This window comes from Lolium perenne, chromosome 6 (genome assembly GCF_019359855.2).
Source record: "Lolium perenne isolate Kyuss_39 chromosome 6, Kyuss_2.0, whole genome shotgun sequence".
In the NCBI taxonomy this organism is placed as follows: Eukaryota; Viridiplantae; Streptophyta; class Magnoliopsida; order Poales; family Poaceae; genus Lolium; species Lolium perenne.
This window is the reverse complement of record NC_067249.2, coordinates 158,746,596-158,766,829: the sequence shown is the minus strand read 5'-3', so window position 1 is coordinate 158,766,829 and position 20,234 is coordinate 158,746,596. Positions and strand designations below refer to the sequence as shown.

General features: G+C 43.3%; 1 protein-coding gene across 1 annotated transcript; it reads right to left on the bottom strand.

The window, feature by feature from the left end:
• Window positions 1–468: 468 nt before the first annotated feature.
• On the bottom strand, window positions 469–1,251 carry LOC127310273 (uncharacterized). Its single transcript, XM_051340956.1, has one exon. It carries the CDS (start codon window positions 1,249–1,251, stop codon window positions 469–471), a length of 783 nt encoding a protein of 260 aa, XP_051196916.1.
• Window positions 1,252–20,234: the final 18,983 nt, after the last annotated feature.

The window sequence follows — 20,234 nt, the reverse complement described above, 5'->3', positions numbered from 1 at the left end:
ATTAAATTACAGACCTATGGAGTAGTGCAGAGCACAGGTGGAGTAGATATTTGGCTGTTGGGGCCCAAAAAACCTAGGCAGCAAAACCCAACAGGGAATTCTTTGCTCACAAAGGAAACTCCCCCGCCACGGAAAAATAGTCATTGCATTTGGACACGCAGAGGAAGGAAAAGGAAGGCAAGGGAACCAACGCCGCCGTCTCCCCTTGATGCTCGACAAGAGAACAAATAAGGCAATGGTTATATATTCCTGACCTATCTAGTCCTGGAACACTTGCCCTGCGGAGGGAGAGGGGGGCGAGCAGGGGTCAGAACCCCCCCCCCCCCCCCCACCCCCACCCCCACCCCCCAATGGATCGCCCCCCTCATGGAAATTCACCAGCTACATGTACTAGTATGCGTATATGTATGCACTTCTTGCCGTACATAGTTTTTTTTTTTTTTTTTTTGAGAAAATTATCCGCCTTTATTAATCCGTAACAGATACAGGAATACCACAACCATCAGGCGGATTGAAAAACCAAACACTCCGACCTTGGTCGGCATAAACTACGCTTCTAGCCAAATTATGAGCCTCCTTATTTGTTCTTCTTCCTTCATAGCGAAACACGAGTTCAGCAAACTCCCTCCTCGACTCGGTGATCTCCCGCACAATGTGGGCGTAGCTACCCATCGTTCCCTCCTCCATACTTCTGATAACATTCTGGCAGTCGCTCGCCACACATACCTGACGAGCATCTAGGTCTCGAGCCAAAGCGATGGCTTCTCTGCATGCCAACGCTTCCAATGTCTCCGCTACCGTGCGACCAGGAAAGACAACAGCAGAAGCCCCCAAAAAGAGTCCACTATCATTCCTTGCCACCGCGGCCACCGTTCCGCGGCCTGAGTTCTTTCCCACGGCCGCGTCTACGTTTATCTTGATCATTCCAGGAGGTGGTGGAACCCAAGCGGGGATGTGTTGTTCCCTCCGCCCCCCTTGGTTCCTCTTCTCCTTCTCTTCACCCTGCTTTAGATCGGCAATGAAGTTCTCCACAAAACAATGCACCGACAATGGACTTTGGTACAGCTGCTCATGTATAGCCTTTCGTCGGGCGTGCCAAATCGCCCACAGAGTGATAAAAACCCTAACTTGGTCATCACACTTCAACGTCGCGATCATATTGGACAACCATGATCTCGCGTCGACATCTTCCGAGTGTGACACGTGCTCGGTGATCTCATCATCCACCAACGCCCAGACACACCTCGACATGGTACAGTCTATCAGCGCATGTCTCCAAGAGTCGTGCATTCCACAAAGTTGGCACGAACTAGTGTCAGCCATATGTCGCCGATGTCTTTCTTCATTTGTTGGAATCGAATGTTTGGCTAATCTCCACAAGAACACCTTCACCTTGGATGGCACTCGTGTACGCCAAAGTGAGCCCCATTCTTTCTGTACCCGGGACTCGTTCGAGCTCGATGGCCGATGATCCAGCCATGCTTCTCTTCTATCTCGCGTCGCAATCAACATATTGTATGCTGAACGAACTGAAAACATTCCCTTCCGATCATGGTGCCATGCCCAAAAGTCATCCTGTCGCCTGTGGAGAAACTGAGGCAGTGCTTTATGCCTATGGATGTTGCCGTACATAGTTAGCTAATTAGCAATACTTAAGCCCAAGTTTTGTTGCTACGCACGCATTGAAGCCCAGCACAACCAAAACAGCCCATATACCTGTTTGTCGTATAGGCCATTGATTGTGGACCCTGGTCGTTGGCCATCATCTGCTGTCTCCGCTCGATCAGATCGATCGATCTCGCTAGTTCTAGGACGCCAACCGGCGGCGGTAAACCTTGGATTTGATCGGCGACTTGTCGAAGCAGCCGAGAGTAGCAGCGAATGCGGCGGCTGCCGCTGATCATCGTAGCTCGCTTGCCATACATCTGCGCCACTGGTTTCGTAGGTATGATAGGGCATACTATTTATAAGTATTGGTAATCTGATCTAATTCCCCATTGGCTACCGTTCATCTATTTCTTAGTTGAAAACAAAGATGGATAATATGATTCTTCAAGTAAATTGTTTTTGCTTGGCCTAGTGTTGAAGTTTTGGATCAAGTTTTTGGCAGATGGTGAGCGTATGGCTAATTTTTAACTTGCAGAAAAGTAGTCAAAACAGATAGGTTATCTTATCAATTTTATCTTTTGAGATCATTTTTATGTCAATTATATCGATATATGTATAATGTTATTGTCTTATTGGCTCACTTTAAAACATATGTGGCTAACTTGATATGCAATTTTGCGTTACACTTAATATTTTTCGTATATTACTTTACACTACACATGCCATTCTTGTCGCTTGCAAATCCTGGCTCCGCCCCTGCTTGCCCAAGGAAGGGTCGAGGAAAGACCGGGGCTCTCTTCCTCCTGGACAAAGAAATGGCCACGATGGGCTTCCTTGGGTCAATCGGCCCATGCTTTGCCTAACCAGGGAAAAGTTGTGGATCTGTCGTGTTCCCCAGCTACCAAATGAGGCCTTAAGGGGTAATCCGTCTCAACCCGGCTGTGTAGGTCGGCTCGGTGCATACGAGCAGTGTATACACTTTCCATCGCCGGTCGCCGTGAAAACCATGGCGCAGTGGAGGAAACAATTGCCGTTGATCGGCATATGTTGCCATTGTTGGCGTTTCGGTGAGAGATATACTTGATTAAATTATGGCCTATGGAGTAGTGCACAACAAAGGTGAAGTAGGAGTACGTGTGAAGGGTAGCCAATATTTTTCTTCGAAAACACAGTACAAACAACGTTTACAAATATATACATACACTCACCTCTATAAACATATGGCAGACCCTACCTCTATGAGCACTTCCGAGAAACTGAGTTTAAAAAACTGATCGGCGGGTCGTATACGTGGTGGCTGCTTGCCTGTAAGAAAGTGGTCCTCGGCCCCTGTCCGGCCAGTCCTAACTCCTAAGATCGATTTAGTATGACCTAAGCTTGCCTAGGTTGTAATATGTGTTAGCAAGTGATTGATTCGACGGTTCGAAAGAGGGAACATGCACACCTGTTTACCACTAACAGCTTTCTCAATTACCAACGAGACTTGCCAGAAGTAATTCCTACTCTCCTAGAGTGCTTGATTCGGATACTATCTGCGCCCTGAACATTTTCCTTTTGTGCTGATGCTGCGAACATCTGATTATTTCTGGAAAAACTCATGCCCTCCTAGTCCTCTGATGCATGCATTGATGCACGGTTCGATCAGTTCGCTGAACTTAATTAGTTGGCCGTCCACTCGAGGTCGACGACGGTGGTCGATCTCTCCGGTGGTCCTGGTCTTCACGGCCGGGTTTGTCAAAGCAGTGCGTGTTGCCGCGTCGGCGTGCGAGTTGACGCCTAAACTATGGTCATGTCATTAAGCGTGTAACAAGATTGGATTTGATCGTCCATAACGGCGGTGTAAAACATGCGTTGCGCCATGGAAGATCGATCGGTCAAGAGCCAAGATAGCTTCAGCTGGTTCGGCGGCCTGCAACAATGCATGCAAGCAACCGCGTTTCACTTCTTCCGCCCGACACGACAGATTTTTATCCTACTTCTAGCTGTGCCAATCAAAGAGTGCCGTACGTGTTCTAGCTGTGCCAATCAAAGAGTGCCGTACGTGTTCTAGCTAGTGCAAGTCCCTACGTAAGCATACAGATAGTCTTTGGCAATAGCATGGCGTCCGATTTTGACTCAGATTTTCTTAGATGATTATGAGATTGTCACATTCTGTCTCTGGTCTTTTGAGAAAGGTCAGATTGGTTCTGTTCAGTTTCTGAACTTTTGCATGCGAGATGTCCTTGCACCGGGTGGTGTGTCTAGAGACGTTGGAGGGTACGTGACCCAAAATCTAGTCGGTTTGCGTGTTCGTTGTTATGATTGTAGGTCTGAATATTTCGATCTACAAGTCTTGTCATTGGCGATGGTTGTCTCTGTGACGCGTTGGATGTTGGGTCTTATGACGATAACTTCTCTTTGGTCTATAATAACAAGTTCTATTACAATAAGTTTTGTCTGGCTTCATTGATGGAGGAGCGAGGTTGACGACGGCGCACCATCGGCTCACACCATGTAGTCATCACTAGGTGGTCTAGTAACCTATTTGTAATTTTGAGTACTCCCTCATCCCAAAATAAGCTGCTCAACTTTTTTAGATACAGTGGGATGGAGGAAGTATCTTTTACTGCTGTTGATGTTTATTAATATATTGGTTGACCTTTTCATAAAAAAGATGTGCTTGGGTCTTCAAAAATGAATAGGCTAATAGTTTTTCTAATTCTCAATTGATAATCAACTTAGCTCCACTCGAATCTTACACCATCGGATTATCATCGCAATTCATGGACTTATACGTTGTAGCTTGGATTACAACTAAGATTTTTTCAATTGCAAGTGAGATTGTAACTAAAGAAAGTGCCACAGCCCATTAAATTTGCTTAGTGATTCATGCTAACTGTATATTGCAACACGGATTGCAACTAAAGTTAAATTACATCACTTTTGGGTGAGAAGTAAGTTAATTATCCTTCATGGGAAAGTAGTCACATCTAAAAGATAGACACTTGTTTGTTTTATGCTGGAGGACATATATTCCCCCATAACTGACAACTTGTAGTAATTCAGATGTCGTCTGCCCACAAGGGCCAACCGAGTGATCGAGCTAGCAATTCTCCCCCTGCATCATGCCATCCGCAACCCCATCGAGCTAACCAATAACCACAGACGACTCGATTAGTGTCGTGTCCAACGACGGAATCTCTTGGATTCGTCACTTTTGCGCTTTTTCCTCCCGTGCTAATCCACCCCAGCTCTAAAGCGCAGATCGAGATTTATCACATCCGATGACACCAGCGGCCACTACCACTCTCGTCTAGTCCATGCACGCACAGACCACGCACTCGCGCGCTTTTCCTTAGCCAAACCGAGTGAGCGGCCGGGGCTCGTTTGCGCGCGGTGGCCACGGTGGCGCTCCGTGTTTGGACGCCGCGGCGCGCGTGGTGTTAGGCACGCGCGCCCCCTGCGCTGCGCTCTCCGTGTTGACGACGGGGATCGACTCGACCGGAGCCATACCATGACTGCGCCACAGAACGCGCCGCGCGCGTAGATGGATGGTGGTGAGGTGGTCAAATTAAAGGCTCTCGGATCAGGGGCCGTGAACCCGCCGGCCGGCCTTTCTGCCGATGGCGACGGCGATCGGAGTAACCGCGTCGGGAATCCGATCACTCTCTGCCTTGAAGCGACCGGGAGATACGCTGCGACCGCCAGGTGTTCCACGAGTTAGGTTTTGCCTTGGGATCGGCGCCGTCTGGTCGGGCTTATTTTACAGTACAATTCAGCTAGGTAGAATTACATACTAGTCTAGGCCCGAGTTGTTTGCATAAAGCCACCAACTTTCTTACGAAATTTTCCGATTAGTACCTCTTTACGTTTTAATGACAGAAATCTACATATTTTGTTCAGGTTTTCGTAAAAAACACTAATCGCACATTGATCCTAAATTGACACAAAACTAATAGGTGGGACCTACATGTCAGGAAAATTTTGTTGATATGGACCAAGACCCACTTGCGATCCCAATTACTAAATTAAAACAAACAAAATAATAAATAGAGAAAAATCCCTCCCCTTTCCCAACCCTGACCATTCCCCCACCCCCCCCCCCCCCCAGCCCAACAGCTTGACCTTGCGCGGCAAAACCCATGGCACGGTGGCGGGTGAGTGGCCACCCTCCTCGGAGTTCACGGTAGGCGACAAGCATGCTTGTTAGCGACGCGGCGTGTGCATGGACGCCGATGACCCACCCGCTCGACGACGGATTTTAGGGCGTGGTACCAGGCGATGGGTCACCATCCTCCTCCTCACGGCAGGGGAGGGGCATGCACGGGACATCCCCGGCTAGGCTGAAGGAGATATGCCCTAGAGGCAATAATAAAGTGGTTATTATTTATATCTTTATGTTTATGATAAATGTTTATATATCATGCTATAATTGTATTAACCGAAACATTAGTACATGTGTGATGTGTAAACAACAAAGATCCCTAGTATGCCTCTTAACTAGCTTGTTGATTAATGGATGATTAGTTTCATAATCATGAACATTGGATGTTATTAATAATAAGGTTATGTCATTATATGAATGATGTAATGGACACACCTATTAAGCGTAGCATAAGATCTCGTCATTAAGTTATTTGCTATAAACTTTCGATACATAGTTACCTAGTCCTTATGACCATGAGATCATGTAAATCACTTATACCGGAAAGGTACTTTGATTACACCAAACGCCACTGCGTAAATGGGTGGTTATAAAGGTGGGATTAAGTATCCGGAAAGTATGAGTTGAGGCATATGGATCAACAGTGGGATTTGTCCATCCCGATGACGGATAGATATACTCTGGGCCCTCTCGGTGGAATGTCGTCTAATGTCTTGCAAGCATATGAATAAGTTCATAAGAGACCACATACCACGGTACGAGTAAAGAGTACTTGTCAGGAGACGAGGTTGAACAAGGTATAGAGTGATACCGATGATCAAACCTCGGACAAGTAAAATATCGCGTGACAAAGGGAATTGGTATCGTATGTGAATGGTTCATTCGATCACTAAAGTCATCGTTGAATATGTGGGAGCCATTATGGATCTCCAGATCCCGCTATTGGTTATTGGTCGGAGTGAGTACTCAACCATGTCCGCATAGTTCGCAAACCGTAGGGTGACACACTTAAAGTTGAATGTTGAAATGGTAGAACTTGAATATGGAATGGAGTTCGAATATTTGTTCGGAGTCCCGGATGAGATCCCGGACATCACGAGGAGTTCCGGAATGGTCCGGAGAATAAGATTCATATATAGGATGTCATTTTATGTGATTTAAAATGATCCGGAAGGTTCTATGGAAGGTTCTAGAAGGTTCTAGAAAAGTCCGGAAGAAACCACCAAGGAAGGCGGAGTCCCGGTGGGACTCCACCTCCCATGGCCGGCCAACCCTAAGGGGGAGGAGTCCCAAGTGGACTCCCCAAGGGGGGCCGACCACCCCCTCCCTAGGAAGGTGGAACTCCCACCTCTAGTGGGAGCCCTAGCTTGGGTAGGTTTCATGAGTTATGGAAGGTTTTGGTTTGGGGTCTTATTCGAAGACTTGTAGACCAACTCTTGGGTGTTCCACCTATATAATGAGGGCCAAGGGGAGGGGGCCGGTTGACAAGGTATCAACTTGTCAATGCCTATAGATTGTAGGCTAGGGTTTAGTTAGAAGTAGAGGGCAAGTAGATCTCGAAGGTTTCAGCCGAAAAGTACTCGACGATTATGAAAACTAGGGTTTGTAAACAATGATTCGATGCCTTCCTCGTCCCTCGACTCCCCCTTTATATAGGAGGCGGAGCCGAGGGATTCGTGTTGTACAAGTTACAGAGTCCGGGATGGTTTCTAACTCATCCCGCAAGATTACAAATAACGCTTCCTATTACAACTCTAGCTTTCCTTAATAATATCTTGGGCTTCCGAATCTTCTTATTCTTCGGGTAGTGGGCCTTCAGTAAACCCCGGGTACTATCTTCGGCAGGCCCATTTGGGATGCCTATGTCAGTAGCCCCCGAGATTTTGCTTGAATCGTAGGGTCAAGGAAAATCTCCACTGTTTATTTTTATTCGACAGCTTTGACTTTTCTATATTTTTCCTCATATACATCTATATTGTACAGGGATAATGGTAGTTGGGGCTAGTTCATCTGACGGATCAGGTACTAGTTAACTGCTCTAGTGGCAATCCGTAAAAACCTACTTCAAGATCACGTCCCTGGACATGACCTCGGGATACCGGTGTAAACTTCGACAGGTGCCGCTTAAGGTCTTACCATTCTGTCGAGTCCCAGTAAAGTCTATCGGGTACCTAACGCGTCTGTTAGGATTTTTCTTCGTATCTGTTGATACGGATAAAAGTAGCAGAGCGCAGTCTTCGGCGATGCCACGCCCAGCAGAACGGATCTGGGGTCCTACCTTCGCAAATTTGCGGCATTCAGAAATTGATCGCAACTTTGGCGTTCTGAGAATATATTGTCGAGTGCTTTTCCGGCTGTTGGAATGGCACATTTTATCGAGTCAAAGATGACTTATACTGCTCTCCCGATGGGAGTATATGTAGAGTTAATTATAACTCGAAATATACTCTTTTGCTCTTCTATCTTTCTTTTTCTCTTTCTTTTCTTTCTTCTTTATAATTTCATCGGGCACGCTAGCAGCGTTCCCGATGGGAGTAGCCCCCGAGGCTACAGCCAAGGACTTGTTCTTGGTTGTAGGCTCCACGCCTCATGCCGCTATATTCTCTTTTTATCTCCCGAAGTTTTATAATTCCTCGGGTGCGCGAACAGCGCTCCCGATGGGAGTAGCCCCCGAGTGAAAGTGCATGGAGCCCCCATGTGTGGTTTTGGTAATTAATGACAATCCCTATGGACTAATGTTTGCATTGAGTTATATTTGTAGGAGTTGTCCATAGGCAATTCTTGAACCATATGTTGGCTTCAAGGTTGCAATAAGAAGAAATTGATGAAGGATATCAAGTGTCAAGTATGTCTTGAAGATGAAGATGAAGTGAGCCCTCAAGCTACTTCAAGACATCAACATGATGAAGAATGAAGAAATGAAGTGCAAGTTCAAGATGAGCCATCTCGAAGAGATCCTTTGCTTGAGTCTTGCCATCCATATGGTGATCATGGATATGTGAAGATGCGCCGAAGAAGAAGCTCTCCCATGGTGGATTATGGGGGAGCAATCCACAAGACTTCGTCAAGCAAGCACAAGCAAGAAAGGCGTTCCATCTTGTTGAGGTCAAGATCGTCGTCATCGAGCTCAAGTGGAATGCGCAAGTATAAGGTTTGCTCTTGATAGGGTTTGTTTCTCACCGGTCTCATAGTGTAGTTGGAGACCGGTTTATAGTTTAGTTGCCGTACTATCAAGAGGGCTCTCGAGTGAGTAACTCGATCGTATCGTTCGGAGAGAGCTCAAACCTTTGCATCCTTGCATCATCTTTCTTGGTTGTTATTTGGACCTTATCCATGTGATGTTTTAGAGCTTGTGCTTATTCTCATGACAAGCTCTAGTTCATCGAAAACGGATTTCGCATAGATCACTTGTTGCGTTTTCGAGTTTGGTTCATCATCTTTCTTGGTTGTTATTTGGACCTTATCCATGTGATGTTTTAGAGCTTGTGCTTATTCTCATGACAAGCTCTAGTTCATCGAAAACGGATTTCGCATAGATCACTTGTTGCGTTTTCGAGTTTGGTTCATCATCTTTCTTGGTTTTATTTGGATCTTATCCATGTGATGTTTTAGAGCTTGTGCTTATTCTCATGACAAGCTCTAGTTCATTGAGAATGGTTTTTCCATGGGCAACTTGTTGCATTTTCAAGATTGGAGGTTTTACCGGTATGTCTTTTTGAGATAGGTCAAACCTTTCTTCATTTGTTTCTATCCTCCTTTGCTGGACTATGATGTTTCTATGCATATTGTTGTAGAGCTCGTTGTTGTGATTTCAACGAGCCCAAGATCATCGAAATCGGAGTCCGGATGCAAAAGTTATGCCCGTTTTAGTTTTGGTGTTTCTGCAGTTTTCTTAGGCCGGATATTTTGGAAATATCCGGGCCGGATTATCCGGGCCGGATATTTCGGAAATATCCGGCCCCCCGAAATCGTCTAAGGACCGGAAGAAAAGCAGCTCTGGATAGGGGCCGGATTTTTGGCCGGATTTTGTCCAGGTTTTGTCCTGAGGCCGGATTATCCGGCCCCGGATAATCCGGCCCCAACTTGGGCCGGAATATCCGGCCCTGTTTTTGCCCAAACGGCTCGATTTTCTTGGGGGTATAAATACCCCCTTCTTCCTCCTTGGGCTGTGCTTCTCTCACTCTCTCTCTCCTCCATTGTTGAACTAGAGAAGCTTGCTCTATCTCTCAATCCCTCCATGATTCTTGCCCCCATTTGAGGGAAAAGAGAGAGGAGATCTAGATCTACATTTCTACCAATCAAATCCATCTCTTTGTGAGTGGAACTCTCTAGATCTTGATCTTGGTGTTCTTTGTGAATTCCTTTGTTCTTCCTCTCTTATTCCCCCAATAGCTTTTGTAGCTTTGTTGGAATTTGAGAGAGAAGGACTTGAGCATCTTTGTGGTGTTCTTGCCATTGCATTTGGTGCATCGGTTTGAGTTCTCCACGGTGATTCGTGGAGGTGAAAGCAAGGAAGTTGTTACTCTTGGGTTCTTGGAACCCTAGACGGATTCTAGGCCTTTGTGGCGATTTGTTGGGAGCCTCCAATTAAGTTGTGGATGTGTGCCCCAATCTTTGTGTAAGGCCCGGTTTCCGCCTCGAAGGAAATCCCTTAGTGGAACCGTGACCTAGGCCTTTGTGGCGAGGGTCACCGGAGATTTAGGTGAGGCGCCTTCGTGGCGTTCGGTGTGTGGTGTGAGTACCGCATCTTGGGGTGAGGCCTTTGTGGCGTTGGTGTGCATCGAGCAACCACACCTCAAGGTGAGCCTCTTGTGGCGTTCGGGAGCACTAAGCAACCGCACCTCTCCACCGGAGATTAGCACTCGCAAGAGTGTGAACTCCGGGATAAATCATCGTCTCCCGCGTGCCTCGGTTATCTCTATACCCGAGCTCTTTACTTATGCACCTTACCTTGTGATAGCCATCGTGCTTGAAGTTATATATATCTTGCTATCACATACTTGCTTGTATTGCTTAGCATAAGTTGTTGGTGCACATAGGTGAACTCTTGCTTAGAATAAGTTGTTGGTGCACATAGGTGAACCATAGTATATATGCTTTGGGCTTGACAAAGTAAAACGCTAGTTTTATTCCGCATTTGTTAAGCCCATCTCGTAAAAGTTTTAAATCGCCTATTCACCCCCTCTAGGCGACATCCGTGTCCTTTCAATTGGTATCGTAGCAAGGTCTCTCATTCTTAGGCTTCACCGCCTTGAGAGTAAAGATGTCGGTTAGGGGATTAGCGCACAATAACTTGGTTATATTTGATGGCACAAATTATGATCTATGGAAAATTTATGTGCTTAATATTTTGCGGCGTATGTCTCCGGACATGGAGCGATTTCTTGGCATGGGTTTTTCTTCTCCTAAGGATCCTCAAAATTTATCTCTTGAGGAGGAGAAAAACTCTTGCCTCGATGCTCTTGCTTCTCATGTGTTTTCCATTGTTGTGAGCAATGTAGTTACTTCTTCAATCATGCCTTTTGGGAGCGCTCATGAGTTATGGACAAAAATTCAAGATAAATATGATGTGTCCAATATTATTAAGGATGATTGCATTGCTTCCACTTCCGGCCGTGATGAGTTCTCATCTTCATCCACTTCACCAAAGTGTGTCAAGACACAAGGTAATGATATGGTGAGTGGTGATGAAAATTGCAATGTTGATATTAAGCTTTCTATTGATGATTCTTCATCTCTATCTCAATGCAATGTTTCATCTACGGACTCAAACACATCTAGCACTAGAAATGATTTACATGCTTGTGTTGATAGTCCTTGCATATCATGTGTAAGTTGCTTGAATAAATCTAATGATGATATGCTTGCTTTGTCTTGTGGCCATGATAAAAATGCTTCTATTTCCTCTAGTTGTTGTGTGACTAACATTGTAGAGGAAACCAAAGATTCTATTGGTCAAGACAAGATCTTGAAAGGAGCCTCAAGTAACTCCTCATCTTTATCTCACGGTTCTCATATGTGCCTTATGGCCAAGGGTTCCACGGTATCTCCTACCATGGAACCTCATACTTCTCGTGGTGATAAGGATGAGGATGTTTATGAAGAAGAGGATTGGGTTGTCTCTCTACGCGATAAGGGTAAGAGTGTATTCAAGATTATTTGCAAAGATAAAATTGCTAGCACTCACTTCTTTGAAATCTTGACTACCGCTATTGAGAGCCAAAAACTTATTTGGATGCATGAGAACACCATTGATAAAAAGGGTGCTCTTGAACGAGAGTATGCCGATGATGTAGCATCTTTAAAGAATGAACTTGAAGAAGAACAAACCATCAAGGAAGCTCTTGAGGAGACCTTTGCTCTAGAATTGTCTAGAGAAAAGGAAAACCATGATAGAGCTCTTGAGATGGCAAATGAACTAAAGCTAAAAAATGATAAGCTTGTGTTTGTTAATGCTAAACTCCTTGAGGATTTTGAGCAACTCAAAAAGGGCTCAAGGGTCATTGAGAGTGCGCTCACCAAACTCACCGAGTCGCATGAGCAACTTAAAGCTTCTTATCTAAAAGTGCATGCCAACTTGCCTTCTCCTATTGCTATTGATAATGATGCTTGTGCTACTAACTCTACTTCTTGTGAAGCATCTACCTTGAAGGAGAATGTTGAGCTAAGGGCTCAACTTGATTTGCTAACTAGCAATTATGGGAAATTGGGAGAAATTCATGGAAAGCTTTCTAGCTCCTATGAGGATCTTCTAGCCTCTCATGATAGGCTAAAGTTAGCTCATGAGGCTATAATATCTAAGGCAACACCTTGTGAGCCTCATGTGGGTACTAGCACTACTACTCAAAATGTTATATTGCCATGTGCTAGTCCTAGTAATTCATCCACTCATAATATTGCTAAATCTTGTGATGAATTATCTTCATTGCCTTGTTGCTCTAACAATGAAGGTTCTACTTCCACTAGTACTTGTGTTGTTACTAACCATGTAGAGGAAATCAAAGAGCTCAAGGCCCAAGTCTCTTCTTTGAAGAACGACTTGGTAAAGGGTCATGAAGGGAAATGCAAACTTGATAAGATGTTAAGTGTGCAACAATCCCCCAATGACAAGAGTGGACTTGGATTCAACTCCAACAACAAGATCAAGTCCAAGAACAACAAGAAGAAGAAGGGCAAAGTACAAGTCAAAGACCCGGCCAAGATCGTTTGCTTCAAGTGCAAAATTGAAGGGCACCATGTTAGATCTTGCCCTTTGAAGAAGAAGCAAAAAGGGAAGCGGCCTCAAGCTCAAACTCATATTCAACCTCAAGTTGAAGAAATGCCACTTCCCAAGAAGAATCAAGCCAATGCTCCCATTGTGGAGAAATCTAGTGAGAAGAAGGAGAAGAAAAGAACTTGCTACATATGCCGTGAGAAGGGTCACATCTCCTCCTTTTGCACTATTGGTACCTCATCCAACTCTATCACCATTGATGATGTTTATTCTCTTCGTAAGGATGAGGGTGGCAATGTGTTTGCCAAATTTGTTGGTGCTCAAAGTGGTGTCAAGAAAAGAACCATTTGGGTTGCCAGGCCTATTGTGACTAACCTCTTAGGACCCAACTTAGTTGGGGACCAACAATCCAAAACTTGATCAATAGGTGCTTGTTGGAGGGCATTGGAGACTTGGCTACATCATGAAGAGTTAAGGGATCTTCATCATTTATACTATCTCAAGCCAAGTCTTTTGGTTATCTTACTTCTATCATACACCCAATGTTCCTCCTTGCGGTAACATGTGCTCAACTCATTTATATTGAAAGTTACTCGCCCCTTTGCATGTGTTAGTTTTGTTCCTAACATGTGTTTGTATATGTTGTGCATCCTACGTGTTTTTCTTGAGAAATCAAGGCTATGTATGTTAGGTTGCACACCATGTATTTGTGCTTGTGTTGGAGCCTCTTTGCATCTTGTTGTATCTTATATGGCTCTTATGAGAGATTATTGGACTATAACATTTTGGGGGAGTGATATGCCTTTAGGAATTTCACAATCCTAACAATGTGTGTACATGAGGAATATCACTTAGAATTGATATTGCAAGATTATCTAGTCTCTATGTGGTATGTCATCTTCATGAGAAATTCAAATTCTAATGTTCATTAATATCTCTAGTTGGATCTTATTTGCCTCTTGTGAAAATAAATTCCTTATCACATTATGGGGGAGTAATAAGCTTTGTGCATATTACAAGCCTAGGAAATGTGAACATTTGAGGTTGTGTCACATAGAATTGATATTGTAGATTATCTCTCCTATGTGGCATGTTTGCTCAAACAAGCTCCAATTTGCTTAAATGGCTTCATTGCTAATATCTTTGTGGATCTTATTTGTGTAAGTTTTTCTTGGCATGGTTTTTCACAACGTGTCCCTCAATACATTTTTGGAAAACCATGTGCTTCAAGTCATACTATTAATTGCTTTGCATGTTGGTATGAATACTATTAATTGCTTTGCATGTTGGTATGAATACTATTAATTGCTTTGCATGTTGGTATGAATACTATTAATTGCCTTGCATGTTGGTATGACTAAATGAAGCTATCAAGAAACTTTCTTTGCATGATGGTTAACTCTTATCTTTTACCATATGCTTTGTTCGTTGTAAATATGATCTTATGTATACTTACAAACTACCACCGGAAATATTTCCTAATACCTCTTGTCCTAGGACAATTGGTAATCAATTATGAGGTAGATATTTATTGATCATATCTACATTGGCTCTTGTGTTTAAATTGCCTTATTTATTGCCATGAATTTGTTGTGCTTTGACTCCCATGTGTCTTCCTTGCATCTTATGGATCTTGTGTTTAAATTGCCTTATTTATTGCCATGAATTTGTTGTGCTTTGACTCCCATGTGTTCTTTTTTCTATTCAAACTTTCTTAGCTTTTTTTTTGTAGATATAGGTAGTGTGATGATCCTAGTTGTGTGCATTTTGTATCCATATTCTAAATCCTAGATAATGCACTAATCTTGGGGGAGCTCTCCTATATTTGTTATATAAACTTCTCTTGATCTTTATCAAAAATTTGGTTTTGGGAGTCATAAATTTTCTTTTTGGTACTGTGTGCCATCATAAAAAGTGTCGAGGGTTTGGTTTATTTGTTGGAACCTTGCTCTCTTGGGAGTTGGTTATCTCATTCCTTTGTGCTTAGGTTTAATTAGCTTCTTATAATGAGATAAGTCTTTGGAGTCAATCTTGTGTTGATTTGATTCTTTGATATAATTTGGACAACCATTGTCTCTTGGTTTATTTGGTGTTTTGTCCAAATTGTATCTTCCTTTGGTTCTTGAAAGTATTGTGCATGCATATTTAATATATGTATATCTTATGGCATGTGTCACTTTCTTTGATCCAATATATAGGGTAAACTCCATCAAATCCTAATTTGGCTAAGATGTGCATGAAATTCAATTTCATATCTATATGCACATAGAATTGTGGAGTTTGTCCTATATGTTGTAGTGTGTCTAACTACTTCGGACCCAATTAGTTTGGGGACCATTTTGTACTTACCTTTGTGTTAGGTACAATGGATATGCATTGAATGCTTGTCTCACTCTTGGAAAGAAGTGGTGACTCAATGGTAACGTGAGGCAAGCTAGGATGATCAACGAACACATATCTACTACATCCACACCAATGCTATCTTGGTAACAAGTATCTTCTCATGCATACTTTTCTTGTATCCAACCTTATGGTTGCATCTTGGCATGAATCTCTTGATTTGCAAATGTTGTGCTTCTTGCAAAAGTCTTAATGAAACCTCTTTATTGTGAATGTGAGTAATTTGAGATGAGTGCATGTGTTGGGAAGTATTTTAAATCATGCTCATGATTCATCCATCCCAACTATGCCTATCTAGCAATTTTGTTGCATATCAATTCCTCAAGGCTCTCACATGTGCAATATAGATGAAAGTGCAAATTTAGTTACTTCTTTTGGTATCCCCGTTTGTGATACTTGTTGCCTTTCTCAAATGCATCCCAACTATCTTCTATCCCTTGTTGATATTTGTGATGTATTTTAGTTGTTTGTGGTTGAAGTTCATGAATGTACAATAAGATAATATTGAGCCTTTGGCCATGCTATTAAGCAAAAATCTTATTGGTATATTGCATGACTTCGTCTTGGATATCATGCTATTTTTCTTGTGTATCTATTTGGTGTGTGCATGTTTCTTTGTGGATAAATATCTTTGTGATATTGTCCACTTAGAGAAACTTATACACATAAGAGATGATACATCTCCATTTGATATCTTTTTTATTTGTTGCATGTTGATTGGTCATGCTAAGAAATATAATTCATTGAAGACTATGATGATGCTTTTTGCTCATCCATATAATAGTCTTATAATATGCTTTATCATGCCTTTCACATATCTTCTTGGTTGAGCCTTTTATTATGGTGCCTCTTACTTTTTGCTCAACTATTTGTTTGTTGCAAGTGTTAAGCTTATTTCTCTATCTATGATCTATTCCAAATGTTTGTGTTTTAAATGGTAATGAGGGAGTGAGGATTCCATGTTATGCATATTGTATTCAAATACAACATTTTAATTTATGCATGTACCTTGGGGAGCTTCCTCATTTGATTTAGAGCACTATCTTGTGGTGATCATTAGAGTTTGATTCACTTGGTATCTTTTGTTTTTGAATGATATTATGGGAGTGATGATTCCATGTTTGTGCACTTTATACTCCAATGCAAATTGTCTAGTTTTGTGCACAAACCTTGGGGAGCTTCCTCATATTATTTAGAGCAATCTTCTTGATCTTATCATAATATCTATCTTTCTTTTGGTATCCTCTTTGTGATTCATTTGGTTGCTTGCTTCATTTGTTGAAGCTTCTTGACTTTGTTATCTTTTTGCAATCTTTGATCCTATCTATAGTGTGATTCCTTCCGAATATTCGCCATTGGATATGTGCATTTGATTCCACTCAAATTATGAGAAATGCACACGCTATGGAGGAACTCTCACTATATTAGCCTTTTAAATTTTTCACCCATTTCGGCAATTGGTGCCAATGGGGGAGAAGTTTGGAGGGTTTAAGGGAATTTGGTTATGTCTTTGCTTTGTGCTTAAGCATGTGCCTTTATTGCATTGCATCTTGTTGCTTTGCATAGTTGAATATTTAGAGGAAACTCCACTAGGCTTTGAATGCCAATATATGCAATGAAAGTCAAGATCATTCACACATGCATATATTATGGGGGAGTTTGCTCTATATATTCAACTTATTTGTTACTTAAATTCCTTATATAAACCCTCTCAAAGAGATTGTCATCAATTACCAAAATGGGGGAGATTGAAAGTGCATGGAGCCCCCATGTGTGGTTTTGGTAATTAATGACAATCCCTATGGACTAATGTTTGCATTGAGTTATATTTGTAGGAGTTGTCCATAGGCAATTCTTGAACCATATGTTGGCTTCAAGGTTGCAATAAGAAGAAATTGATGAAGGATATCAAGTGTCAAGTATGTCTTGAAGATGAAGATGAAGTGAGCCCTCAAGCTACTTCAAGACATCAACATGATGAAGAATGAAGAAATGAAGTGCAAGTTCAAGATGAGCCATCTCGAAGAGATCCTTTGCTTGAGTCTTGCCATCCATATGGTGATCATGGATATGTGAAGATGCGCCGAAGAAGAAGCTCTCCCATGGTGGATTATGGGGGAGCAATCCACAAGACTTCGTCAAGCAAGCACAAGCAAGAAAGGCGTTCCATCTTGTTGAGGTCAAGATCGTCGTCATCGAGCTCAAGTGGAATGCGCAAGTATAAGGTTTGCTCTTGATAGGGTTTGTTTCTCACCGGTCTCATAGTGTAGTTGGAGACCGGTTTATAGTTTAGTTGCCGTACTATCAAGAGGGCTCTCGAGTGAGTAACTCGATCGTATCGTTCGGAGAGAGCTCAAACCTTTGCATCCTTGCATCATCTTTCTTGGTTGTTATTTGGACCTTATCCATGTGATGTTTTAGAGCTTGTGCTTATTCTCATGACAAGCTCTAGTTCATCGAAACGGATTTCGCATAGATCACTTGTTGCGTTTTCGAGTTTGGTTCATCATCTTTCTTGGTTGTTATTTGGACCTTATCCATGTGATGTTTTAGAGCTTGTGCTTATTCTCATGACAAGCTCTAGTTCATCGAAACGGATTTCGCATAGATCACTTGTTGCGTTTTCGAGTTTGGTTCATCATCTTTCTTGGTTTTATTTGGATCTTATCCATGTGATGTTTTAGAGCTTGTGCTTATTCTCATGACAAGCTCTAGTTCATTGAGAATGGTTTTTCCATGGGCAACTTGTTGCATTTTCAAGATTGGAGGTTTTACCGGTATGTCTTTTTGAGATAGGTCAAACCTTTCTTCATTTGTTTCTATCCTCCTTTGCTGGACTATGATGTTTCTATGCATATTGTTGTAGAGCTCGTTGTTGTGATTTCAACGAGCCCAAGATCATCGAAATCGGAGTCCGGATGCAAAAGTTATGCCCGTTTTAGTTTTGGTGTTTCGCAGTTTTCTTAGGCCGGATATTTTGGAAATATCCGGGCCGGATTATCCGGGCCGGATATTTCGAAATATCCGGCCCCCGAAATCGTCTAAGGACCGGAAGAAAAGCAGCTCTGGATAGGGGCCGGATTTTTGGCCGGATTTTGTCCAGGTTTTGTCCACGAGGCCGGATTATCCGGCCCCGGATAATCCGGCCCCAACTTGGGCCGGAATATCCGGCCCTGTTTTTGCCCAAACGGCTCGATTTTCTTGGGGGTATAAATACCCCCTTCTTCCTCCTTGGGCTGTGCTTCTCTCACTCTCTCTCTCCTCCATTGTTGAACTAGAGAAGCTTGCTCTATCTCTCAATCCCTCCATGATTCTTGCCCCCATTTGAGGGAAAAGAGAGAGGAGATCTAGATCTACATTTCTACCAATCAAATCCATCTCTTTGTGAGTGGAACTCTCTAGATCTTGATCTTGGTGTTCTTTGTGAATTCCTTTGTTCTTCCTCTCTTATTCCCCCAATAGCTTTTGTAGCTTTGTTGGAATTTGAGAGAGAAGGACTTGAGCATCTTTGTGGTGTTCTTGCCATTGCATTTGGTGCATCGGTTTGAGTTCTCCACGGTGATTCGTGGAGGTGAAAGCAAGGAAGTTGTTACTCTTGGGTTCTTGGAACCCTAGACGGATTCTAGGCCTTTGTGGCGATTTGTTGGGAGCCTCCAATTAAGTTGTGGATGTGTGCCCCAATCTTTGTGTAAGGCCCGGTTTCCGCCTCGAAGGAAATCCCTTAGTGGAACCGTGACCTAGGCCTTTGTGGCGAGGGTCACCGGAGATTTAGGTGAGGCGCCTTCGTGGCGTTCGGTGTGTGGTGTGAGTACCGCATCTTGGGGTGAGGCCTTTGTGGCGTTGGTGTGCATCGAGCAACCACACCTCAAGGTGAGCCTCTTGTGGCGTTCGGGAGCACTAAGCAACCGCACCTCTCCACCGGAGATTAGCACTCGCAAGAGTGTGAACTCCGGGATAAATCATCGTCTCCCGCGTGCCTCGGTTATCTCTATACCCGAGCTCTTTACTTATGCACCTTACCTTGTGATAGCCATCGTGCTTGAAGTTATATATATCTTGCTATCACATACTTGCTTGTATTGCTTAGCATAAGTTGTTGGTGCACATAGGTGAACTCTTGCTTAGAATAAGTTGTTGGTGCACATAGGTGAACCATAGTATATATGCTTTGGGCTTGACAAAGTAAAACGCTAGTTTTATTCCGCATTTGTTAAGCCCATCTCGTAAAAGTTTTAAATCGCCTATTCACCCCCCCCCCTCTAGGCGACATCCGTGTCCTTTCACCGAGGCTATGAACAAATATTTGTATTTGGTCATAGGCTCACGCCATTTCTATTTTGTCTGTCTAGATCTTTTTTCCTTTTTTCCAAAGTAGCCCCCGAGCATTTGGTCAGAAACTTGTATTTGATCAAAGGCTCAGCATTATTTTCCATGTCGCCTTTTATGAAGTTGTGTAGTCGAATTTTTCCTTCTGCCAAGGTGACGTTATTGCTGACGATAGCCATGATTACTAGTCAGAATTTTGCGACAAGTCTGTTCTCGCTGCCATGCGGGCCCAATTGATCCACTTTCTTGACACGTCGTGCAGGTGGGGGACACACGTCCTTCGCTTTTTCGGGCACACGCACCGTAACTTCCCCAATGTTAAGTTACTTTTTTACCCTTGTTGCCACGTGGCTATCATCTGTCACACATATTCCTTATCCAACGGTTCGTCGCTTCACCGCACCCTTATATAAGATCATCGTCTTCCTCCTTGAGCACTTCCGCTCGCGCCGTCCTCCTTTTCTCATCTGCAAATTTCCTCCTGCGATCCACAATCTCCTAAGCTCCTCGCTTCCAAGCTGCAAACCCTGCGCCATTGTTGAT

Excerpts from the sequence above, each read along its gene's own strand:
- LOC127310273 (XM_051340956.1), bottom strand. The coding sequence starts at position 1,251 with ATGTCGAGGTGTGTCTGGGCGTTGGTGGATGATGAGATCACCGAGCAC.